This window comes from Oculina patagonica, chromosome 11, assembly GCF_052425735.1.
Source record: "Oculina patagonica isolate OP01 chromosome 11, crgOcupat, whole genome shotgun sequence".
NCBI classification, from domain to species: domain Eukaryota; kingdom Metazoa; phylum Cnidaria; class Anthozoa; order Scleractinia; family Oculinidae; genus Oculina; species Oculina patagonica.
In genome coordinates this window covers 22,414,533-22,440,680 of record NC_135768.1, presented here as the reverse complement: position 1 = coordinate 22,440,680, position 26,148 = coordinate 22,414,533, and the positions used below count along the sequence as shown (strand labels likewise).

General features: G+C 39.1%; 2 protein-coding genes across 5 annotated transcripts in view; both read left to right on the top strand.

Annotated features, from left to right (window-relative positions):
* Positions 1 to 1,308: 1,308 nt before the first annotated feature.
* LOC144630680 (uncharacterized) overlaps positions 1,309 to 26,148 on the top strand; it is a 109,688-nt gene continuing 84,848 nt past the window's right edge. For 2 of the 4 annotated variants that reach the window (XR_013566603.1, XR_013566602.1), the window contains exons 1-7: positions 1,309 to 1,370; positions 8,876 to 9,852; positions 10,198 to 10,716; positions 11,723 to 12,043; positions 12,470 to 12,745; positions 13,754 to 14,389; positions 22,501 to 22,943. Coding sequence is in view for 2 of the 4 variants with exons in the window: in XM_078489049.1 (XP_078345175.1) it covers positions 8,889 to 9,852; positions 10,198 to 10,716; positions 11,723 to 12,043; positions 12,470 to 12,745; positions 13,754 to 14,389; positions 22,501 to 22,939; positions 24,076 to 24,079 (3,159 nt within the window). In the remaining 2 variants the exon portion in view is untranslated. Of the gene's footprint in view, positions 1,371 to 8,875; positions 9,853 to 10,197; positions 10,717 to 11,722; positions 12,044 to 12,469; positions 12,746 to 13,753; positions 14,390 to 22,500; positions 22,944 to 24,075 lie in introns of all 4 variants that reach the window. The other 2 variants (XM_078489049.1, XM_078489050.1) reach the window with 2 other exon arrangements.
* LOC144630939 (uncharacterized) overlaps positions 1,746 to 26,148 on the top strand; it is a 64,349-nt gene continuing 39,946 nt past the window's right edge. The window contains exon 1 of the mRNA XM_078489296.1: positions 1,746 to 1,823. The gene's annotated coding sequence lies outside the window, so the exon portion shown is untranslated. The remainder of the gene's footprint in view (positions 1,824 to 26,148) is intronic.

Here is a 26,148-nt window from a genome sequence, read left to right as displayed (position 1 = left end):
TATAGTATCGTTTTGAAAAATAAGTATGCCCGCGAGTGTGAAGAGAAAATCTTACTGTAACTGAGTCACGTGACTACTGGCATAAAGGACATCAGACATGAAAGGATTCGCTCTGAAGACGGGATGCTTGAAATGGCAGCTGCCTTAAATTCAAAGGAACCTTTTAATTTTTCAGTTGATGACTCAAACGATTGAGAACAAACTAAATATAGCTCTTTTTCGTTTTCCTTATCATTATACTGTAACTTTCTTTTAGCCAGAACTAACCCTCAACAACCCTCGCCGTTGATAAAATAAACCGCGATTCGTGATCTGTGATTGGTGGTCCGTGATCCGTTGCATTGGCAATTACGTCACTGCTTCTTAAAAATCCTCCCAAACAGAGTAATGCACGAACTTAATTTGAATAAAATGAAGTATTTAAAACTATTCATATTAAATAAAAATCGACATTATTTAACTGATAGTTGCTTCTCCATTTTCACGTAACATGGTTTTGGTAATGAAGTTAAACAGCTCTTTCCAGGCCTGTATGACTTGACTTGTGCACTCGGACGCAAGCATGTCTTGTAATGTCCACAGAAGAGCTTCACCTACAACCTAAAGGAACAAAATACAGCATATCTACTCATTGCTTGCCAAGTTTTAAACAAAAAAGGGAATAAAACAATAGGAGAAAAAACAATAGTTCTTCTGAAAACCAAGATGGTGGATAAAGGGCTTGGCACAAAAAATAAATTTGTAGGTTTTTTCTCATGTATCCGTCACCAAATGTAAGTCTTTACCACTTAAGTAAATACTTCATCCGATGACATGCTATACGAAACTCAAATGGCTTCCCGTAAAGAAACAGCACGAATAGAACCTACTCAAGGCAACTCACAAAGCGCTTCATAACCCATATTGGCCAAGTTAGCTGAAGCTTAATGTATTTCAACACAAAAGATGCCTAAGATCTAGTAGCAGGACCAAACTGCAAGTTTATTTAACACATTGCCAAAAATGAATATGCGTGACATATTCATTTTTGGAGTACTATAACTGGTCCCCAAAAAAGAAATATGTCACGCATACATCGTGTCTCAGAAGTCGGGATATTTGACTAGCTTTTTACTTGCTTGACTAGAATCCCTAACTTCATTGAATCCGAGACAATAGGCCGATTAATTTGCTTGGGGAAAATATTTATTGAGTTTTCCCTTTTTTGCCTCCCTCCCCACCCCCATCTCCTCCCGCTTCATGCCTGGCTTCATTCAGTACGGTTTGCTTTCCCGTGAGCCTTCACAAACCAAATCACTTCCGCTTTCGCTTTGAACACTAACCAGTAAATCTGAATTCATTGGGAACTGTATGTGAGCAGAAATCTTCAGGTAAGAAGCTTTGTTATACTATTGTGGGAATTTTAAGCATCACATTGTGCTTCTGTTGTACATGTTTTATTGCTCAAGATTTTTGTTTCTGTTTCTTGAACCGTCGAACGAGTGAACGTAGGTAAATGCAACAAATCAGTATTAAATAACCCTAAATTACTACGACTGTGTCGCAAAGCCTAAAAACCTTAAAAGTCTAGGCGAAATGCTATGTTTAGGCTAGTGTTTACAGTTGTACTTGATGTGTATTTTGACCCAAGTTTTGCAAAGGAGTAATAATTCATAGAGATTTTACTGAAAGTCATGTTGTTGACAAGGTGCAGTGAGCGCCGATTTAATACAAGTTCGACACAATATTAATTATACAGACTGCAGACTTGCAGACTCAGAGACTGAATCAAGCCTGAATAGCGCTCCGATTACCCTAAAAACGCTGAGGCTACCCTGTTCACGGTAAAAACTCAATAGCAGAAGTATTAAAACACGGTATTTACTGTAAAAAAGCTTGCGCGTTTGCTGATCTGCAGGGTGAATATTATTCGCACACCGTTGTCAACATCGAGTCGACCGCTCGCAAGTTCACTGTTGAATTAAAGCAACCGCATAGGATCGCATTGCCATCTCCAAGCGAATATAAACAATCTTTAGATTAAATGAAAGTCTTAAGGGAAGAAAAGTTTGAAAACGAAATGCAGCAACTCTTGCAGTTTGTCCGCCATTTTAGTAAATTTAGTGGCTCACTCAGGCGGTGTTGGACACGACTCGCAAAGCATGCCGGAAGAAATTTTCAATTGCACTTATTATCGTCTGATCGCCGATCTGTAAACATCTCCTCGCGGTGCGAAGATATTCCAATGCTGAAAGAAATATCGGAGGAAATCCATATCAAATCTTTCGCGAGCCTAGTAGCACCTATAGATGATCGTAGATGTGTATTGCTGGATTCATAAAGGCGACATTTTACGGCGGAACAACTCATATTTTGGATTCGAAACATCGCGGTTCGTCGACTATTGGGAATATTATTCGATTCTAGCACGTTTGTGATCGAAGTAAACGGGCTAAAATTGAACTTATCTTTGGCGTTTTGCTTTTCAGAAATGACTTGAGTAATGAATGAAGTACGTCGATGTACTGCCACTGCTGGCCAACGCAGTTCGCCCTATCGTGGTTTTTGATGGGTTTTCGCTGAGTTGTTTTACTTGGAGGGCCCGACGGCCGTTTTGATATATATGCCGAGTATCGGCCAAACAAAATGATGATATAAACACTTTATATTCGTCTTCTTGAATAGATAGGTGGAACAAATGCATATTTCTAGTTCTTCGAGCGAGTTGCGCGAAGGATAAGTGGAACACATGTATATTTATCGTTCTATTAAAGCGTGCTGCGCGAAGGATAAGTGGAGTACATGCATATTTTTTATTGTTTATGTTGCGCGAAGGATAAGTGGAATACGTGTATATTTTTCGTTCTTAATTAAAGCGGGTGCGCGAAGTATAAGTGGAGTACATGCAAATTTCTCGTTCTTACTAAAGCGTGTTGCGAGAAGCCGATATAAAGTGTAATACATGTGTAAAGCATGTTGAACGAAGGATAATTATTCGTCGACTGCGGGACTGCGGGAGCATTATAGTTCAACTGCCTGTGGCTGGGCAATCGCTCCGACATGCCGAATATCAGCCAAACAAAAGGATGATATAAACACTACAATAACAAAAATTGCAAGTGAACATTAAAATATAAATACACATGAACGGGAGTACCAAATTAAGCCCTTGTCCTGTAAGAACATCGACAGAAATCACACCATCAACTCCCGCAAAATGCCGCGAAATGGAAGAGAACTGAGTGACATATCAAGGAAAATACCCCAACTTCAAGTCCAAATTTGACCGTTAAAACGGCAGGGCCCGCCCGGGCCCACCGTACTTTTCTTAAAGTTCAACCATTGAACTTAAGTTCTATGCAAAAATAATCCACAGTACTGATCCTTGTTTGTCAAGAAATGAGCAAATGTTCATCGACGTCGAACGCTTGCGCCAAACAACCCTTTACCATATACACTGTAGCATGATTTCAATCGACTAGTTTTGAAAGAAAAATCGCTTCCCCTAATTCAGAACTTGACAGATGACTGGCCTAGGTGTTATTCTTCCAGCTCCAATAAAATAATCTGTAACAACCGTTAAAGTTTCGCCGGAATCGCACGAAGAAGATGAGACCTTCTTAAAATCCCGCGACAAAATTGTCCGCCATTGCTTCCACCAAGGTGACAAATGATTGGTCGAAAAATGTCACGTGAACCGTGTCCAACACCGCCTGTGGCTCACTGGTCACTGAGTACACACCCTCGTCACGCAATCTCTTCTCCCCGACGGACGTTAGTAGAGAGGGGAGGAGCGGGGGATTGCGTGACGTCCAAACAAATGTTTGTGTTGGAGGTTCATCTGTTAGTAACTCAATATAATCGAAGATTTCTCCCAGATCAGGCTAATTGGAGAATTGGTGAATTGGTCATAAATAAAACGACCGTTAAAAATACGCCACGAGAGTATGTATTTAAAGTCATGTCTCTAGCACGCGCGCGCGCGAGAACCTCAATAGAAACGGAATTCCAAGTTGAGGCCGCGCGGATGGCAGGTGCCAAGTTGGAAAATTAAGCGCATCTCCTGCCGCTTTCTTTGCTTGTTACCGCCACAGAGCTTGACGCCCCGGACCTGTGCGTCCGCTGAACTGTTTCCGTTTGAGCTGAAATGCTCTGCGACGGGGAGGCCGGGCGCACTCTTGGTAATGCGATGTTCCCCAAAACGTTCCCTTAGATTACTTAATTGGAGATATGTTTGCCCTCAAGCTTAGTTTCTCATGTGTGCATCAATGCAGCAAATCACACTGAATGTCTATTTTTTTTAGCTGAGGTGGAATGTATACTATTTTTTTAAAGGGTTTGAGCCTGAAGTTTTTTTTCAGTTTTGAAAACAAAGTGATATTTTGCGAAAATGACTCCAACATGGATTCAAATTGTAATTGTACTGGTGATGACAGTATAAGTTTAATCTTTGAGGTTATGGCTCTGTTAATTCTAAGGGTGATCCTCTCCAGACATTGTCAGGCATCAAGGCCATTTTGTTTTCAGAATGAAAGAAATGCACCCCCACAGTTGGGTCTCCAACCAAATAACTTATCAGTATTTTTTTCTTAACCATAGCATAATTAATTAATTAATTAATTAATTAATTGATACAAACACGATCAAAAGTGAGGCAAATCAAACTGCATGAAGACAACTTTATTTAATATGAAGTTTGCAAAGAAAGCTTACTGAAACTCACTGATCTTGTGATTTAATATATGTGTGGGAACAATTGTCTACCAACGGGGACTGAATATAAACTATTATTTTTTTCTTTGTTCGTGAGCGGGCGGTATTCTACAAATCCTGCGATCTGATTGGTTCCGGGAGCGGGCGGTATTCTCCAATCCGGCCCTCGACAGCGGGCGGTATCCATTGCGAGATGAATCGTCGAGTGTACTTTCCGCGCGAAATCATTTGGCAGCGTTGTACGAACGAACACATGAAAGATTTGCTCAGCAAAATCGAAATAGCCGCTCAACAACTGTTGTAAATGCGAAAAGACAGAATAGAAGTGGAATTAAAGGCCTCGAAGTTCTTCTAAAGGCGAGTGTTGATTTTGTTTATCGACAAATTAAGTTCTAGTTGATAGTTTGTTGAGTTTGTGGTTGTTTGTGCATTTTGCAATCATTTGTACGCCATTTTAATACGATAAGCTGCTGGTTTTAAACTTCAATTTTGAGTTAAAACTGTCTTTTTATCGGCCACTTCTTTGCCAAAACAAAACACTAGTTGCCATCATTCAAGAAAATGAGATTCGTTAATTAAAAACAGCCAAAATAATTCTGACAATATTGTGCCGTACGTCCAAGCTTCGCATTTCATTTAGTTTCACTTTCGCACTGTTTATCACAAAATAATTATGCTGGGAATTAACGCAGAGCTTATTAATTCGTTAAATACAAGTGTGTATAGCTATACCGAAACTGTCTTTCCATCAGATAGTTTTTTTTTCGGGAAATTCTCAAACTTAGCATCCTGCGAACAGAGTTCTTTATCAAAACATTCATCGGGAAGCCGGAATCGGCGTTTAGTTTTGTCAATGATAATGCTTTGGCTCGATTTTACATTTATGATATATTTACTACTTCAATTTCTTTGATTGAATCTCTTCAGTGTTAATTTAATATGCTGAACCTTTCTGTAAATACGGTTCATTTAATTTATTTCGAACTAAATAACAAACAGCATTTTACACTCTTGCTAACCCGTCGATCGACTCAACATTGAAATTAAATGGCGCGCGTATACAAACAAAGATTTTGTGACACAATCTTTCTAGGTTTCTTTTAAAAACAAATAAAGTGGGAAAAAAATAAAAACGTTATTCACCAGCCTAGCTAGGTCGGTCCGTATTGGGAAAAACTGTGCCCTCGGTCTTGGAACCGCCCGAGGCCGCAGGCCGGGGCGGTATCCAAGACCTCGGGCACAGTTTTTCCCAATACGGACCTCCCGGCTGGTGAATAACCTATATGTATTCGAGAGTTTCTACTTAGCTTTCCAGATCTATTTTCCTCAGCAGGCAAAAGGGAACACAAATCCATTTCTCTAGATGCAAAAACCATTGATTATGACAGTGGTATCTCATCCATTGTGCACTGACCAATAAGGGTGTCCATTGGTTTGCAATCTTCTTGCGGAAGAATGGAAGAAGAATGTGGAAGATGGATATGAATTGCGGGAGTGGTAGTGAAAATGATGGAGATAGATAATTATCAAATGGGTCAAATCTTAGAATAGTTATATGCATCTGCATATTGCCCTTTTAATGTAAAAAAAAAAAAAAAAAAAACTGGCTTCGGGCATTTTAAAATAAGCCAGACTTTTCTGTCAGTTGCAAGCTGCTAGGAGTCAAATTTCAAAATCTAGAAGATGAGAAATGTCATTTCAGGCAAAATTATTTATATCAGAAAAAATACTAATTTAGAATAGGATTATGCATAGCCGTTTACAGGAGCATTCATGAAAAAAAAAATACATAGTAAATTTAAGTTCGCTTGTTTTTAGCTATGACCCAGTTCTGGGCTTGTATCTTTTAAGTTCTTTTGTAAATTTTAACTCTGTTGTCTTTTATTTGACAAATGCCCCATCCCAGGTAGTCCTTTGTGAGCCACTTCTCAAATGTTAGTGGAAAAATATATGCTTGTTAGGGTTGAACACACTTGGAATAAATAGAGTGCAGTATTCTTGAAGGCCAAAATCTGAAACGTTAAATCACTGCACAATGTATTTATAACTGCATTCTCAAATTTCACCTCTGTTATATGTTCTTTACATGTCATGAAGATTTTCACCTTTGTCATTCTCAACAACATTTGTACCATACATGATTATTTTTAGTACATACCACACAAGTGGATAGTACTTTTTGTACACTTTGATTGGTTAACTCAGAGGTGATTAGTATTAAAGTACTTGCTATTCACCTCCAAGCAGCTGAAGAACAACAAAATGGCATCCCTTGTTGCTTAAGTAATATTGGTTACCATGCAAAAGTAATGTTTTGGTCCACGTAGTTATTCAGGCTCTTTGGTCAATACTAAAACAATTATTCACCACAGTGTCGGTGAAGTTATGGGGTTGAATAGTACGGTGGTAGGAATTTACCAAGCTATGAAGCAGCAAGGTCAAAATACCCACTACTCACATCCACTTTGGTGAATATTATTATAAAATATTACAGGGTTGTCATTTGAAATTGAGACTTGGGTACCAGTACCCCTGGATAATAAAGAGTCAGTATGTACCTGGCTACTTTCAAATTGAACATAACAAAATTCACTTTTCTTTATGCCCGCCTATTACTCTCCTTTTTTGTGCCTTCCTACTTCAAAACATATGAATCCCCTGATATTATCCTGATTGAAACACAAAATTGTAACTGGTCATCCAATACAAGAAGCCTCAGGAAGCTTAAAACGCGACAGTTAATGCAATGTAACTAGTTTTTTGCTAATAACAATTTAAGAGCGTTAAAGTTAAACTATTTTTTGCTTATAAAACCTCGCATGATTAACAGCATGTGATATTAAAGTGTTAAAATTTTAAGACATAAGCACTTTAGGAAATTGTCTTGTTCAAATGTTGGTTGAAAGATCATCTGCTGCATGTTCATTAAACTCAGAGAATTGATAACATATAAGTTTTCTCTTTCACCTATCGTACTTTCCAGGTGACTATTTTGTTTTGTGAGCTATATTTGCTTTGAATCCTACTTGACTTGACTTGATTTTTTTTTAAAAAAAAAGCCATGAAAATTGCTCTATTTTGAAACATCTGTTAAAAGTTATGACTAAGCTAAGAGTCACATAGGCATCTTTGAAATGACAACCCTGCTTCCTTGGCCATGGTTTTTTGCAACCTCATTCCCAGGGTCTCATTCTTCCTCTGCCTTGGAGCAAGAAAGCTCTCTCTCTCTCTCTCCTGCTTCAGAGGGTAGGAAGAAGAGAGACACTGGGAACAAGGTTGGGATGTTTGGTTTTAGCAATGTTGTTAAAATAGGCTTTTACATTGAAGTATTTCATTGATTCATGAATAATTTAAATTGGCATTGTTTAAGTGCAACAGCTGGTGGTTTGTAGAATATTGTTGGGAGTCTTTTGTGGGTGTTGGTCCAATTGAGGGTATTACAGTTGCTACAAGCTTATCCGCCCACCCACCCATAATGTACTTTGTAAGTGCTTCGACTCTTGTCACAGGTTTGACAATATTTTCAGAGACGTCGTAATGACCAAATGACCAGCTAGGAAACTGCGATGTAAATTATCGTACGCGAAATAGGTTTTTTTGGGCAACAATTGATCACGTTACCAATTTAAAACTGGTGCTCACTAGTCCAACTTTATATTAGCCCAATCACCAATTTTCAGACCAGTCTGCTGTATAATGGCGAAATTTTATGACAGTTCGAACTCTTGGGAATAATCAATTGAGATGTTTTTTATGGAAGTGAGAAGCCTTTGCATTCAAAAAATTTTATTATAATCATTTCCTTAAAAAAGACAACGATTCTACACAGCTTTAAGACATAGGAAGTCTGGAAAAAATTATCCATAACGGCAAATTTCAGGCCAGTTAACCGTGATGTAGAGATTTTATGGTAGTTTTAAATTTGAAAAAAATGTGCCGTTACTGGATTGCAAGGGTTGCTCTTCCCATACAAATTCTTCTTATTTCAAACAGCCATAAAATACCCCCTTTTGAGATATACATGTAAGCCTAAAAATACGCATGGTAGCTTTTTCGATACGCTCTTTGTATTCCTGGGTAGTGGGTCGTTTTTGTGTCTCTGGAAAGTAGGTCATGTGACTAATTGTTGCAAAGGCCCTATTTATTTATTCCTAAGCTCATGTGTTTTTATCTTTCACCGCAGTCTGTCTTATTAAATGGCCGCCGCCCCAGACTCAGATGAAGTGCTTCGTTCAACAAGAGGAAAAGGAAATTTTCAACGCGTTGCACGACTGTTAATAAGTGGAGGCACTACGCTACTGAGGGAGATATTTGATCAGATATGTCCACCAAGCAATCTTCCTGCAATACTAAAGAATCCAGCAACAGAGAAACAACTCAAAGCAGCAAAGCTTACCAAGCCACAGTGGGATTGCTTGTACCCTTCCCCAGGAGTGTGCGGCAAGTCCGCGGATTTAGATGTGACATTGCTCTTCAGGTTACTGAGGACAATTTGCAGCCTGATCCCTCCTGCCACGGGCTGGGACACTCTACCAGTGAGCACAGACCACAGTTTATCTGCAGATTTGGCCAGAATTAAATATTACCGCAACGCAGTGTATGGTCACGTGAGCCAAAAGATGGAGATAACAGATGACGAGTTCCCACAGCTCTGGCAAGAAATCAGTGGCGCTCTGATAAGACTTGCGGCGCGAATTAGCCTTGCAAAGAAGCATGAATGGCAGGAGGCCATTGACAACTTTCTTAAGGATCCCCTTACAGCAGAGGATGAAAGAAATGTTAAGGAACTCTACGCGTGGTATACAAACGATATGGAAGTAAAGAAATCCATAGAGGAACTGAAAGTCACAACCCAGGAAGGGATGGAACGTATGGAGACAAGTTTGAAGTGGGCCCAGTCGGAAGTAACTAAAGAAGTCCAAGAAGGTTTAGAAGAGTCAACACATGTACTAGAGACAGCAGTTCGAGAAGAAGCCCAAGACATAACTAAAGAAGTCCAAGATGGGTTAGAACGGTTGGAGACAAGAGTTCAAGGGTCAACACATGTCCTAGAGACAGCAGTTCGAGAAGAAGCCCAAGAAATTAAAAATCAGCTTGGAGAGCTTCATCAATCTGTAGACCGGCTTAGCTCCTCAGATCGTAACCCTCAAGCAGCTGGAGGTCAGTAAAAATGACTTGTCTTTTGACCTTTAATTGCCATGCATTTTAAACTTTCACTTAGTCTTTTATTCCGGAGCGAAGAAAAAAGGTTATGTGAACAAGGTTCATTTAATTCGGCTTGCGTTACAAGAAGGCAGTATTTCATGACCTGTTTTGTGATTCTATCAGTAGGAAGATTATTTACAGTTGAAAAACCACGTTTGAGCTGTTTTATTCGTCTGCACCGTTCTATTTTGTTACCAGTGATTTCATGAGATCAGTGATGAATGGTGTAACAGACGATGTGTGGGATCGCCCCTTTTAGGTTTACTTCTGAATCTAATTCAAATTGGTTTTTTTTTCCAGCAGCTCGACTGCGATTGCGGATCGATTGCGAAGCCATCTCAGGACCTAGTCCACTTGGTGGATCTTCAGAGTTGGTTGTAGCCCCACATGAACCCCAAGCAGTGATTCAACTACAGGCAGCAGCCACAGGAGGTCCATTGGGTGGAGTTAGTTATCAAGGCGCCCTTCCCAGTTCCCAACAGGTTTTGGATTTGGCTGCATTCAAGTACTTAAAGACCATTGACCCATCTAAACCAGAGGATTTAAATGGCTTTGTACATTTTTTGAGGGAAATACGAGAGTTGTTGATTGTGGACACCAACTCAGGGAGCTTGATAATCACAGTGGAATGTAGCTCACTTGAAATACTCGACAAATTGTGGGACGACTACTGTACAGGCTACTTGAATGAAATGGCGCAGACATTTCTTGTAACAGAGGAGCTACTGAAGGAACTTGGCCTCGTCGAGGTTAAACTTTCGACAACCATTCTGGAGGAAGAGTACAGGGCTTGTCGCGAATATTTCTTAAAGTACCCAGGTTAGTTCAAGAGCTTGTTGTATTTAAGGTGATTCCGTAGTATTGCATTGCGCATCCTTACTGCGCAGAATTTTACGCGTAATTAGCGCGCACATAAACAAAATCGCGGTTTTTTTCTATGCGGCTTGACTCGCGCGAGAGAGAAATCGTCGTTTTCTCGTAAACGAGTTCGGTGACCTATCATTTTTTTCTCTTAGTTCGAAAGTAGCGATCAAATTCTTTCTATAAAATGAATACAGATCAATTTCTATGGCAGAATAATACATTATCACCGAAGACGTGTACTTTCAGCAGTACTCGCAAAGGAAATATAAGGATTTATATGGTAAATACAAGGTCTTCTTGCTCCTAAACGAATACGATGACCCCCTTTTTTATTTTAAAATTTAACTTCCCTTAAGGTAAACAACCAACTGGCAAAGTTTGGTTGGAAATCTATGAGCAGTTCTATTTCTAGGGAATTACCTTAAACATATGCTGTTTTTTACTCTTTTTCTTACTCTTCTCGTAAAGTATCGAGGCCGCAAGTCAGCCGCAAGTTAAAAGAAGAAATTATTACTCGGGCTTAGGGAAACACCCGAGTTGAAATTCCGGCTATAATAGTTTTTAGAAGCTACCGCAAGTCGCAGTGGGCGAGCATGAGAAACAAACAACATCTGCAATCCTAGAACACCATGCAGTCTCAGGCCGATCACGAGATCGACTGGGAGGGAGTCAAGATTCTAGATAAAGAATCCGTTGATGTCAAAGGAAGAGGCAATTAATATCAGACTTCAACGCCCAACGTTGAACAGAGACTATGATCTTCCCGCTATTTTTGACCACCTGTTGTCAGTGATTAAACAATTTGCATTCACGTGACAACGTGAGCTCACTTTAATCGCTGATGAACACTGAGCTTCAGTACAAAATTTTTCAGACCTTGTGACAAGAATTATTTTTCGTTTATCTTTAACCAAGGTCAGGATGAGCATACACGGTCAACTTTTTATTTAATTTCTTTCAGTGTTTGATGTCAAAGAAGAGGAAAGACTTGAAAGAAGACGTCGAAGGAACTCCGACTCTTTTCTTTTCTTCAAACCAAATGAAGATGACCTGACTTTGATGAAACTAAAACATGCAGAAAAGAAATTGAAATTCGAAAGCCAAAAACTGCAAGCTTTAGAAGAGGAAAATAAGAAGCTAAAAGCCGAGATTGCAGAAAACAAGTTGAAATTCGAAAACCAAAGACTGCAAGCTTTAGAACAAGAAAATAAGAAACTAAAAGCCGAGATTGCGGAAGCGAAAAATGCATTGAGGAGATTGGGCTGGCAGGAGGAAGTAATTGGTAGGGATTGTAAGAGCTTAACGTTTTATTTATCAGTATGTTTCTAATAATTCTGCACGGAAACAGAAACGCGCATGGCTTGTAACGCGAAAAGCGTTAAAAATCAACGCTACTTAAGCGGCTGCAGTTCAGGAATAATGATGTCCTCTTTAAATTTAAAGCCCACCATCGTTTTTGGGACTAAAAAATTGTACCGGCAGTTTTCTATTTATATTAAGGCTCTCCGATCTATCCTTTTGGAATGTTTATTACGGATGATTGAAAACGTATGATCTTCGCGACGGCCTTTATTAGGGGGGGGGGGGGGGGGGGGGGATTGTAGTTATAAAAAAAGTTAGAGATAAAACAATTTGTAATAGCCGTCTGTACCAGTGATTCAGTTTGGCTACGATCTTTAATATGGTTGATGCACATATCCTTTCACAGCTCGAGAAACTGAAAGGCTTGAAAGACCTGGAACGAGCCGTCGAAGACATTCTGATTCAGATCTGTACTGCAAGGCAAGTGATGCGGAGATTAGAGAGAGTAAAGGGAGCCCTGTTGGAGAAGAAGCGAGATATGTTGATTCCAAGAAATACGCGTCCGTTCAAAGTTACCTGCAGAACATCCGTGATGAGACGCAGAGTATGACGACAGAGACAAGTGACAGCGGAATAAGAACACATGGTGCACCATCTGATATTGGAATGGAAGACATCTCTGGTAACTATCAACAAGTTATTTGGACAATATTCGACATTATTATTACACGACTTAAGTAATCTGAGGGCCAGTAGCTATAATAAACCAATGAGATACCTTCATTGCAGGTGTCACACCGCAGATCGCAGATCTCCCCCTTATTTTTTTTTTAAATTTTGTTTCCATCACGTTCACTAAGTGTTGTCATTTGCAAGCTTTTATTTGCAAGCTTTTATTATTGTTCCTTCAATTCACAACACAAAATTCGTTTCTAAAGATGAAGACAAACTGAATGCATATTTCGTTATAATTATGCCATCACTTTATTATAGTCAATACAACAACTTCATACACTGGTGATGCAATTTTGCGTTCTCGAACAATACTGATATCTATGCGATTCGATCAGAGTCATGACAGGGCTCTAAATTGTTACATAATTCATAAATTACTATAATTAATAAACATGAACTTGAGTAACCCAAACGTAAAGAAAACACAGCGTCTAGCATCGCATCCTGTTGGTAATAATTTTGTTTGAGCTCTTTCTGGACCGGGTGTTATCTCAACTAATTCCTCGCAGATACGTGCACAATAATCTAGTCGCATAAAAAACACTCGAACTTTCTATTGGTTTGTAAAACAACGTTAGGGAATTCTTTTCCAACCAAAACATCCGTCCGGTGGTTCCTCGGTCAGTATCCCGTTCTTTTCATCCATTTTGCTTTCCACTTATATCTATAAAAATCTTTTTAGTTGAGCAATAACTGTCTTTTTAACCAAGGTTGCTCGTGTCCGTAATGGGAGAATATTAACCCTTGGTATTTCTATACGGACCCGGGGGGGATCCTCCCTATGGTAGACTATACGGAAAGGCTCCGCCCGAAAGGGGTACCTTTTTCAGGGGTTGTAGGGATTTCAGGAGTTAAAAGAAAGTTAACCTCAAAACCGACTTTTTCTTATTACACAGCTATAGTATACATTAACCGACTATTATCTCATTTTTGTTGTTTTAATTTTTTTATTCAGATGACGATACAGTTTGTTTGAAGGATCTTAGTGGAGAAGTCATCAGTGAACTGTCAGAAAGGCTAGAAGCTGACGATGTCGCTAGGAAACATTTTTGTCAGTCATTTGTAATCAAACGTGATTTCGGTGAGCTCACATTGGCTAATCTTGTCAAATACTTTCTGGACACTCCTGTGAAGCTAATGAAAGAAGTGTTTGAGGCATTACAGCTGTATGACCTCGTGGATTTGCTGGAGAAACCAAGGAAATCGCACCCCGCAAGATCGCTGCGGATTGCTCTTCCTTTACACGAGATAGAAAAATTGAGGAAAACTGCTGAGCGTCCGACAACGTATCATAGCTGTGCTGGTGTTTTGATTATTGATGCTCGTTTGTGGAGTCGTGGCACAGAAGGGATTGATTCTTTTTTTAAAGATCTTAACTCAAAGAGCGAAGTAACTACAATTAAATGCAGAAATTTGGAAAAAAGGGCGATGTTTGGCACGAAAATGATTGAATTAACGAGGAGTATGGAATCAATGATGCCGCAAAAACTGCATGATGAGATCCAAAAGAATGAACCGGCGGTATGTAAGGAGATAGATGAGGCCAAGTTGGCTGCGTCATCGGTCATTGACAGGTGGATACACAATCAAGGTTAGTGATAATAAGAAAAAAATATCCTTAATTACTTTATTAAAGTGTTTTGTGAAATTTGCTTCAAAACTTGACTAACGCTAATATAGATCTTTTTTGCGGTAGCCATCGGTATTCCAAACAAAAGAAATTGTTTACAGAAGAATCAGTTTCATTGTTTGGAAACAAATATGGCCGCCGTGATGTCCTGTAAAACGAGCTTATTCAGCGTATTAATTACACTTAACAGTTGAATTTTTACGTTTTTTATTTAAAGTGTATATGTCAGATTTTTTTCATTTGCCTGATCAAATCTACGTGGTATGCTGATGCGAACATCGAAAACAGAAATTCGAAATCTCGTTTTTTTCACCGCGTTTTCGACCTAAAACACGCAATATTTTCACTTCCGGTTGGGTCCAAAACCGCGCACAGTGGGGAGCTGGGTCTATTCTGCTTTTGACGTCATAGCCTGTCTAGACCCAGCTCCCCACTGGGCACCGTGACGTCAAACAAGTTATACACTCAAGAACCAAACAAACTGAACAGGGAAGATTGCAGCTTGGTTGCCGGAAAACCGAAAATAAAAGCTAAAGGCTTGGAAGTTTATAAAAGATCTGAAGTCTAGAGGGATACTAGTGTAATAATAGTTTCTTTAGAAAAGCCCATGGAAACAGCGTGTGAAAATAAAGCTATCATATATCATATCAGCAAATATATACAGGTAAGTAAAATGAAAAGGCGGTATTTAATCTTGACGTATTAGGCTCAAAACGAATTTAGAAGTAGCGCACGTGTTGTTGTGTTTTTAGCGATTTTAAATCTATGCCGTCGCAGCTTTAAAATTCCATGTTCGGTTTGTTTGGTTATTGAGTGTATTACTGAGCGCATTCTTGTTTGACGTCACGGCGCACAGTTGGGAGCTGGGTGTAGATCGGCCATGACGTCAAAAGCAGAATAGACCCAGCTCCCCAATGTACGCGGTTTTGGACCCAACCGGAAGTGAAATTTCACCATTTCAGAGCGCGAAAACGCGGTGAAAAAAGAGATTTCGAATTTCTTTCTCGATGTTCCCATCAGCATTCCACGTACATTCGATCAGGCAAATAAAAAAACTGTTTCATATACACTCTAACAATTATACTGTACGCTCCAGTTTTCTATGGGCGGATAGTCAACAAGGCACAGCCGAGTTGACCATCGCTCATATAAAACGAGGGTGAGTAGTCCAATTGTTTTAGTAGAACCTCTAAAGGATTGCAGTCCAAAACCTCAAATGTTATGTACTTTTAAGCCAAAAAATAATAAAAAATTGTCCCTTTACAGAACAACGCACGCGCGATCACATTCTATCAGCGAGTTTATTTATTTGTTTTTTTTTTTTGTTTGTTTGTTTATTTATTAATTTATCCATGAATGGTGGTTGAACACATAGCTTTAAGCTCTTTTAGTTTAGTCAGGTGCCCAGGAGTCCAAAATGTGACACCCACGGGCATTTTTGTCTGATTTTTGGCAACATAGCTATTTTTACTAAATCGAGTACGCTGATGTCGAAAATCAATGTTGCCAAGCTTAATTCTCGCGTTAAGATAATGTTTTGATACATTTAATTATGACGTCATGGTCCAAATAAGGAATTTTCTTTCCTTTTGCTATTTTAAGCATAATACATCCAGAAATTCATTTAAAGCATTGTTAGTGTGCTGTAAAAATGATTTAAAGAGTTTTCTGAGAGTTTTTACGCTGTTTCTGGGAAAATCAAGCCCTTCAGTGACAATTGACCACGCCCTCTTAAACAAAATTCACCCTATCGCGGGAACCTTATCACGGGTGTAGTTTTGTTATTTTTTCAAAGAACAAATGCGATTTTTGTATTAACAAATCGCTATAGTTGCAATAAGAAAGAAAAATATTGTCGTCGTGCCACGCTGAAGCTACGAGCTAGCGAGCATCAAGAATGACGCCATTACAATTTTCATATATCGAGTTTCCCTTGTTTCAGCATTTCGTTTAAGTTTTGTGGTAAAATAAATGGAAATAACATCATAGTTAATGCCGTAATATATCATCGTTGTTATAGTTAGAGATAAAACGTTATTGTTTGTCTTGCATATTGCTGAATCTAACTTATTTCACAATGCACTTTGTCTGTTATAGGCTCATGATAAAGACTTTGGTTGAACGCATGTAAAATTAACGAATTCAAAATGATCATAACATTGCTCTTTGCTTTCAGTTTTAAATCTGTCTATAATATTTTTAATCAATATCGGTAAATATTTTTAATATATCTTCTGAACTTTTTTAAAAACACTGAACTAATATTGCTTTTTAAACAAGTTTCTTTAAAGCACTTTAGCGCAGTTTGATATAGAAATTAGCGTCGGTCTTGGTGCATCTACACAGCCCAGTGCACATGGCATGCGTTTTTCTAAATTCATAGCAAAGAGGCACATATATAGCCAGTGGTCAGATCGGATTTCTTACATTCAACAAACGTTTTCTGCGGAGGTAGTGGTGTCAGCTTCGAGGACATCTTCGCCGACCGAGAAGAGAAGAACAAAGTGTTCTGTGAAAACTCTCCACAGATGAAAGAGGTGCTGTTACAGCCGGTGATGGTGTGAGATGGTAACAATGAACTTGACGAGTTATTAGGAAGATTTGCGGAGACATCCTCTAAAGTTATTTACGTTGGATTCTCTTAAGTTCCTGCCCATATCCACACCGTTGATGAAAACTTAGCGCGATCGATGTGCCAGGAGAAGTAACAGCAAGTCTGTGACGCGAGTGGAAACTATTATGTTGTCGACATGCCCGCTATGACTGACTGCATAACGAACAAACTTCGTATCAGCTTCCTCTTGGTTGGATCTCAAAAAGGCTACATCTAGGCCAGGATCTGAGCAGAATCCACTTCGTATGAAAAACCACCAGATATACTACGATTGCAGAGTCAGTGCCTGCGAGATAAGTTCATCTGAGAGAATCCGTGCAAAGTCCGCTTTGTTGTCTCCTAGTGCCAAAAATGCTCGCCACTTCATCGGCCGCAACTGAACCTCTCTTATGTACTTCAATGACTCTGCTCACAGGCCGCGCCGTGTTCTCGGAGCGTCGACTTCTTGTCGTTGCTATTATGGAGTGCCTCCCATCGAGTAACACATCAATCCTCTGGTATCCAGGACCTTTCCGTAAAACAGTGTTCACGTAACATTCCGCAAACCCACCGAAAGCATTTTCATTTTTTGGATTGCCAATAGCTGCCACCATAATTAGTATGCTACCACCAGGGCGAAGCCATCGAAGAACAAACTGCCTTTAGGCACTTGACCTTTTCTTCTGAGAAGGTCTTCTAAAATTGACTTGTTTCACACTTGTGGGGTTCATTTCTGCGAGAAACAGTGGCATCGGCATTATACCTCAGATGCTACAATATGGCTTGCATGTTTATCTCGCGCCTGCCTTCATACACCGTCACTAGACAACATAGAATACTTTGGTTTCCATGCAAATTTGAAGTCTTTCTCTTTTTGCGGCTAGTTGCAGCACTTTTAACTTCATAAAGGCTGGCAAATAGAGGTGGATTATTCTTTCGAACAGGGTCACGAAAGTTTGTCTTCCATCCCTTCTTCCCGTTCCCGTTCTTTCTCTCTGTCTGAAGATAGTAGCCTCCATTCCACGAATCGTTCAAGCTGAGTCTGTCCAATCGAAAGATCTTGTTTTATTTCTAGAGTCACGAGATCTTTCTTGGCAATTTTTTGCAATGTCTCATTTGTCCGTGACAAGAACAACCCGGATTTTGTTGTGTGGAATGTAGAGAATTCTCAGCTTCATTATCTTGCTTCTGTCTCTCCTTGCCACTCTCTTTGTGGATAAAAGCAGTCGTTATGGTGTATGTCAAACATCTCTGATGTTTGTGGAGCAATTCAATTACAATTTTCTATTAATACAAGAATCACATTCATTTTTAAACAAAATGATAACACTATACCCGTGATAAAGTGAATTTTTATGAGAGGGCGTGGTCAATTCTCACTGGACGGCTTGATATTCATAGAAACGGTATAAAAACTATCAGAAAATTCTTAAAATCATTTTACAGTATACTTTTTATGATTTGAACGAATTTTTGGATGAATTTTGCTTAAAATAGCAAAAGGAAAGAAAATTCCTTATTTGGACCATGACGTCATTATTAAATGCATCAAAACATCATCTTAACGGAAGAATTAAGCTTGGCAACATTGATTTTCGAAATCAGCGTACTCGATTTAGTAAAAATAGCTATGTTGCCAAAAATCAGACAAAAATGCCCGTGGGTGTCACATTTTGGACTCCTGGGCACCTGACTAGTTTGATAACTTTCTAAAACATAGGCACGCTAAGCGTGCAGGAGTTATTTTTTCAATTTATGGGGTGGCTTGGGGTGAAACTGGGTGATTGTCCTGTTGGGATGGTTTATGCCATGGGTTGAGCTATTTGTGTATGGCGGCCCACGGAGTCACTTTTTTGCACAAAATTTGCTTGCAAACAAAATAACTTTTACGTGCATTTTGATACATCAGAACTGTTTTATTCAATACGTAAATTTTCATCATTTAATTGAAAAACAAAAACTAATTCAATTATCAGAATGTCACAAAATGGCACGTTCTTATTCTGTTTAAGCGGTTATTTTGTTGCTAGCTTTGTAGTAGCCTGCGTCGCAGACGTAACCTAACCACTTTACTTTGGTTGTTACGGAATACTTTTGGCTTTTTGCCAAACAGTGAAACATGATATTGTTGTTTTTCTCACTTTTGTAACATGAGACCTTTGTTTTTTAAAACGAACGTAACACGATACCCTTGTTTTTCTCGAAAAAGCCACGTTTCCATACAGACATTGAACGAAAAGTACTATAATAAACAAAGTAATAAGCGCATCAAATCAAAAACCACTTTCTTCGGGAAAGTTCTTTAAAGCGCAGTACACCTGGAGTATTTGTTTCCTGTCAGAACTGTTCAACAAAGATTTTCGTTCATTCACAACCTAAATTCTATTCAACAAACAAGAACTAATTGAGTTTTCAAATTGTCACGGAATGGCACGCTCTTATTCTGTTTTTGCTATCGATCGTAGTTGCTTTTAACAGCAAAGTTAATACTTGTACCGGTTCATTAAATGTTTGAACGAGATGTTTTACAGTTGATTTCAGTTTACTTTGGCCGCCCGCTTTGCGAAGTTTGGTGGGAAATTGGAAACTTTGTTATGAAGTTGCCAATTACGTTGCGAGTTTGCGAATCAAATTGTGAACTTCGATAAGTTCCCAACTACGGCCCGACTGAACGGTCGAAGTTTTGGTAGTTGAGGAGAAACAAGACATGTTGCTCGAAAGTCATGGCGATTTCTGAACTCGAAGATTTCAGAGCTTGTCAAGAAAAGTTGAAGTAGCTTGAAGTGCAACACAACGATTCGCATCAGCGATCACGCAAGTGATTTGTCGATAAACAAATTTTATGCAGGTAGTAATTTGGTCAAATTTTAACTTTTTTGTATGAAAACACATACAGTATTTAACGATTTCTGTGAGGCATAATCTTCACTGTCTTCAATTTCAAGTCTTTTGCGTTTGTAAACCGGATGAAACTGGATGGTTTACCCATATGTAAAATTGATTTTAATCGAAGCCGACGCGACGCGACGCGACAGACTAATTTGTTCGAGACAACATGTTTACATTCTTGTTCCCAGAGCCTCCGTTTCTTTTGGTCACGTGGTCGGCGAAACGAAGGGCTCTGGTAACACTGACTACCGGATGTCGTAAAATCCACGACATCCGGTAGCGCATGCCCACTGCATAAATGTTCGTCTGCGTCTGCTCAGTAAAAGAAAGGGGAAGGCTGGGGCTGACTAACACGAGAAGAAAACGAATTTTGAAAGAAAATACGAGATTTGAGTTTAGCGTTCGAAAGAGCTGTACAGCAATCCTCGCTACAACTGTCGGAGGACTTCAAGAAACAAGAAATGGAACAGGAAGCCGCCCTGCCTGCTGTAGTCGTTAAGTAGAACGACTGTCCTTGTGTTTTGCCCGCTGGTTTGGCAATTCAAGTCGTTGATAACTTAACACAATTCGATTCGTTTGGAACTCATTGAATTGCATGGCTGATAGATGTGTTCTTGTTGTATCGTCTCTACACGCAATATTATCTGAAGGCAAAGTTAGAATCCAGAGGAATTGGAGTTATAGTCGCGCTGTTATAGTGTTTTTAACATGGAGTCGAGGATATCATCAGCCGATAACATTCCGACGGTTGATGATACTGTGAAATTTATTTATGGCCATGCGGAGGTATTGCAGAAAATTCAGAACTAAAAAGGCCGCTAATCGACGAGGTATCGGTAACCGGTCATAACGCCCCCGAGTTAAAACGCCCCCGAGACATAACGCCCCCTATATTCTATTGAGCAGCGGTAAGAAATATCACATTGAATTTCAAAATCTTCATGTAATTCATGAACTTCATTTAGTGACCCTTTAGTGTGTATATCTTGTATAAGCTAAGTTGATAGTGCAAATGTTTGCAATATTTTTAATGCAATAAAAAGTACAACCGAATCACACCTTACAAGTGATGTATTTGTCATTCGTTCATAAACAAAGGTCTGCTTCGTGAATACGTTTTCCAACAAACTCCCAGTGTTATTTGGTCTTTTTCCGGTAACATTTTCAAACTTGCCCGCTTCATCTTCAATTGTTTCGATGACCGGAAGTATAACTAAAATTGCGTAGAAGCGTTTCGTTTTTTACCTAATTACGCATGCAGTTTTTATCAGCCAATCAAAAAAATCATATTTTTTACCGTGACCAGGGCCACTACGCCATGTCATTTAAAAAAATATGCGTGGCCCTGGGGAAGAGGATGACATGTTTACGGCTCGCTGAACATAAAAGTTTTTTTTATTTTTATGACATTTGTTTCCAACAGTTTAGCGTAGCAAAGCCGTTTTTGATAACATAATTATTGAAGGTTTTATTAATTTCGGGCCTAAGTTGGGAACTTTGTATCGAAGCTCACAATTTGATTCACAAACTCGCAACCTATTTGGCAACTTCATCAGTAACAAACTTTTCAATTTCCCAACGAACTTCGCAAAGCGGACGGAAAAAGTAATGACAACATTATTCTTCAAATCTGCTTTGTGCAAATGTTATATGTTATTTTTACTACGGTCAGGAACACTAGCCTCTCCAATAAGACCAATAACAAGTTAGTGTTGGGCCTTTTGCTCACGGCGTGTGCGTTGTAAGCAGGCGAGCGTTACGAAAAACAGGGTTAAATCACAACTCACCGATTCCGCCTCCTTCTAATCTAAAAACTTCGAACGAAATTGTTGACTACGTCAGATTGCTTCCCCTTTATAAACTACAATTTGATTGGTTCCGATAGTACCTGAAATCTGATTGGTGTGACAAACAAACATACTTCGCTGACTGATCCACCCACTGACTACAACATCACGCCGACTAAGAGCTATTTTTGAAAAAATAACTCAATAAAATAAAGGTTAGTTGTTTTCGTTGACGTTGACGTTTTCATTTTCCATCATTCTTTTTATATCGGGTTAACAGTTCTAGGTAATTACGGAAAACTTTATTGTGAGATGAAGAGAACTTTAGCTCACCGAGAGCGGTCTTGCTTTAGAACCGAGGCCTACATATATTGTGTAACTCGTTTCGCTTGTTATTTGCATTCTACTGATTGGAGTTGGATAATAAGGCGTTATATTGTCGTCTGTCTAAGCAAAACGTTATGTTAATAACGATGCTTGACATAACCGGCAGATCCTTTGGCGACGAGCCGGCAGTTCCTCATGCGTTACACGGCATGGTAGTGCTATCCGCGAGTTTTATGACATGTGTTTAAGATGTACATGCTTCCCTTGTAATTTATCCTGCGAAGAAAGCTAAAAATGTAGAAAGATTGGTCTCCGTGCTGGCAAGGAAACAGATTTCAATATATCTGGTTAGTGGTCGGCAAAGAGAACACAAAATGTCTTTCGCTATTTTATATCTTATTTTCCCATTCCACGTCCGGCGGCGCATTATACATCCTAAAACTGACATTCTGTATTTTATGACGCTTCTTCTTCAGGGAAATTTTCACTATTTGCTGTTTTTGTACTCTTGGACCATGAGTGGGACATGCCTGACACCGTGCAGAGAAATTTGACAACGTTATTGGAAGATGTATTGGGAAAGCTGGTGACCGGAATACCAGACAAAACAAAGTTTGTTGTTCAGAGGGAATCCAGTCGCATGCGGACAAAAGACAAACTGCCAGAAACTCTAATGGTAACTGCCAGGACCAAAGATGACAGGTTTTTGACTTTGATGCTGGAGATTCTTAACAAGCGCTGGCGGACGCTGGACCTTATATCAATGATGGAAGAGTTAAAGAGGTCTTTTCATTTTCAAAAGAGTCGTGGTGCTCGTCTCCGTTTAATGTTTCATGACGAAGTGAAAATAACAGACAGATTATCGTCTCTTCCAAGATTTAAGAAAGAGGATCCAATTTCACTGACTCATTCAACGTAAGTAATCTGGACTTTTTTTTCACTACACAATTGTTAGCGATTTTACATGTAGAACTTAATTATACAAACAAGACAGCGGGTAACATATCACGATGGAGACAGACTAACTTTCGAGTTAGCATTTCGAGTTAGATCTCGAGCTGGATTTCGAGTTGGATTTTTAAGGTGGATTTTGAGTTAGATTTTCGTGTTGGATTTTTGAGTTGGATTTCGAGCAGTATTTTCGAGTTGGATTTGGTACTGACCGAGAAAACACCAATTTTTTTGGTATATATGCTGTAAGCATAAACGTGTATATGATATAGTGTCGCCCTTAACAAACAAATGAAAGCTAACCACAAGCAAACCGGAGTGGAGCTAACCGCAAGCAAACCGGGAAATCCCGGCAAAATCTCCAACTACAAAATCCAACTCAGAATCCAACAAGGTAACTAGGCAACCTCAATGATGACTTACGTTGTGAAAAGACTGGATTGGGTTATCAAATTTTACAGTTGAATGGCATAGAACATGATAGAACACGAAGAGTAAAAGGCAAGCTGTAGAAACTTGCTGTCTGTCTGTCTGTCTGTCTGTCTGCCTGTCTGTCTCTTTAGATCTGTCTGTCTCTTTAGATCTGTCTGCCTGTCTGTCTGTCTGTCTGTCTGTCTGTCTGTCTGTCTGTCTGTCTGTGTCTGTTTGACTGGCTGGCTGGCTGGCTGGCTCACAGATAGCAAACTGCCAATAACGTAAAAACTGTATCGCTTGTCAGTGTTCAGAGTTAAAAATGTCATTCTATCATCAAACCAATTCTTTTGATCCGCGTGCATTCAACACAGGTATATTTTTCATAGATGAAAAATGTACTCTTGTTGAACATACTGGCCTTAATATTTAAGTTCTGTAAGAAACATTGGGGTAATAGAAAGATTACTAGACAAATCAATGTACGTCGAACAGTGAAACGTTTTTTTTTTTTTTTTTTTTGGCAGAAAGAAAGCAAACAGCTGCATTTCTTCCTGAGCACTCGGCATAAAAATGGCTGTTTTTTAAGGCGTTTTGCAAGGACTCGAGTTCTTACTACCGTCATTGTGTGGCCCTATAATGTCTTTTTATAAACTTTATTTTTCCTTTAATTTTATTTTGTTTTTCAGCTAAACAAAGATTTAGTGCTTGATCTGAAAGCCTCAAGCTTGAAAACGACCCTGGTTTATATATGGATCGCGTTTTCCTTTCATAAAGTACTTACCATACCGCAGGCTCAGAAATGGTTTGAAACTGTCTGTTCAAAGGAAGAACAAAACTTTTGAAAGAAATGTACCGTAATTAGTTAATTTAGCGCCCTTTTTCCAATAGGCTTCTTATAATATATATTATTATATATGTCCCCTTTCTGGTACGCTGACCCCCATGAGTGCCGTTTTCTTGAAATATGCGCACTTATTCCATTAATCGTATCTATAACATAATTCTTGATTTTGATTGGCTCTGTGCGTAATTGGCGCGCCATTTGTCGCGTTATTGGCGCGTGATCACGTGGTACGCTTCCTTTCCAACTTGAATCGCCTTCGTTGCGAAAGTGACATTCAGGACATTGACAAAACTAACACTGGTTAGACGAATGAAATGCATATGTGTGGTGTTCTTTCTCATGTGAACGTAATATCAAACCAACCAAACAAGCAAATAGTGTTGTGACTATGCGAATCTTTACTATTGTTATTAAATTCTGTACTAACAGTATTTGTTGTTGTCAAATAATCGCCTCCCTTGAGCTACCAAAAGTAAATAAGCGCCTCGGGGGCTAAAATTAAATCGTTACGGAAAATGACCAAACACCGTAGTTGGTGTAGTACAACTCATTAGGTTCTGCAGGTATTTCTTTTGCTTTTCGAAACAAGTAACTTTGCTACGTCTGTAATGTAGTAATGAATTTAAGTAAAATTTTAGAATTTGTTATTGGCCCAGCTTATGTGACTTCGTGCATTGTGTCAAACAAGTGAAGGGATTAAGTCTCACGCATTATGACATATTTAGTGTGCTTCTGGAAAAAAGATTCACGGCCATTCCATTAGCCGTTCGTGTTGTGGTGCCATAAGACTAACTCTTGCGCATATACAAGTTGTTAACTTTGGCCCCGTCCACACGAATCCGTTTTTATTTGAAACGGAAATTTTCCCCAGTTTTTAGAAAATTCGCGTCCACACGTATCTTATTCGAATCGCTTTTGCACGTCCATGCGTCTCCAATTCTATTTGAAAACGGATATTTTTTTAATACGGATTGGCCTTGAATCATTCTAAATCTCTTTCTCTCTTCCTCTGAAATCAATGTTTGGTCGACAAATTTAATCACCAAGCACTTTTACATACTGTTTAACGCTTCGATTTTCGAGACTGGTGGTTAAAGAAGCCCTTCTGAAGCCGTATTCTGAAATAACAAACTTAAACATTTTACATGAATGAAAATATTTAATTAACATAGCTATAAGTCCTGTTTAAAAAAGTCAATGTGACAGTGAAATATCCTTAGATACTGTGATGTCATCGTTTTCAAAAAGTTCCGTTTTCATCGTCCACACAAATACACGAAAACGTCGTTTTCAAAACTTTCCACTCTGGAGAACGTTTTCGAAAAGTTGCATTTTCGGTCACTGTTTTTACTAGATACGTTTGGACGGAGGGTTTATCCGCAAAGCAAAAGTTGGGTTTTCAAATGAACACGGATGCGTCTGGACGAGGCCCAGGTACTCATTTTCGAGACTATTGTTTTTTCGTGGTCAATGAAAATGTAGCCGCACGTAAGGCTTTTTTGCCACGACCCAACCAACGGTAAAATCTGCTTTTGAGCATAGTTTCTTTTCTCCCTCGTTTTACACATTAACACCTGGTTTTAAGCTTCTTTGAGCTTCTTGTTATCCTTCAAACACTTCCTCAACTTCGCTAACACCAGCTTTGTTTTGAAGCGGAACTGCATGCAAAAAATCTCTTGTTAACCAAGTTGGCTTGGGGCCGTATACAGGGAGAATATCAACCGTCGATCTCTTTTGTAGGAACCTTTGTGCGCTCGGTCTTTACCGCAAAGTCCTAGATCTAATATTTTCCCAGTAGAACCCTCGCGCTTGGTTAATAAAATAGCATATTTTATCTTAAAACGTATGTATGCAACGACCAGCCATCTTCAATTCACCGAAGAAATAGATGGCCAATAGAAACCTAGAAAGCCAT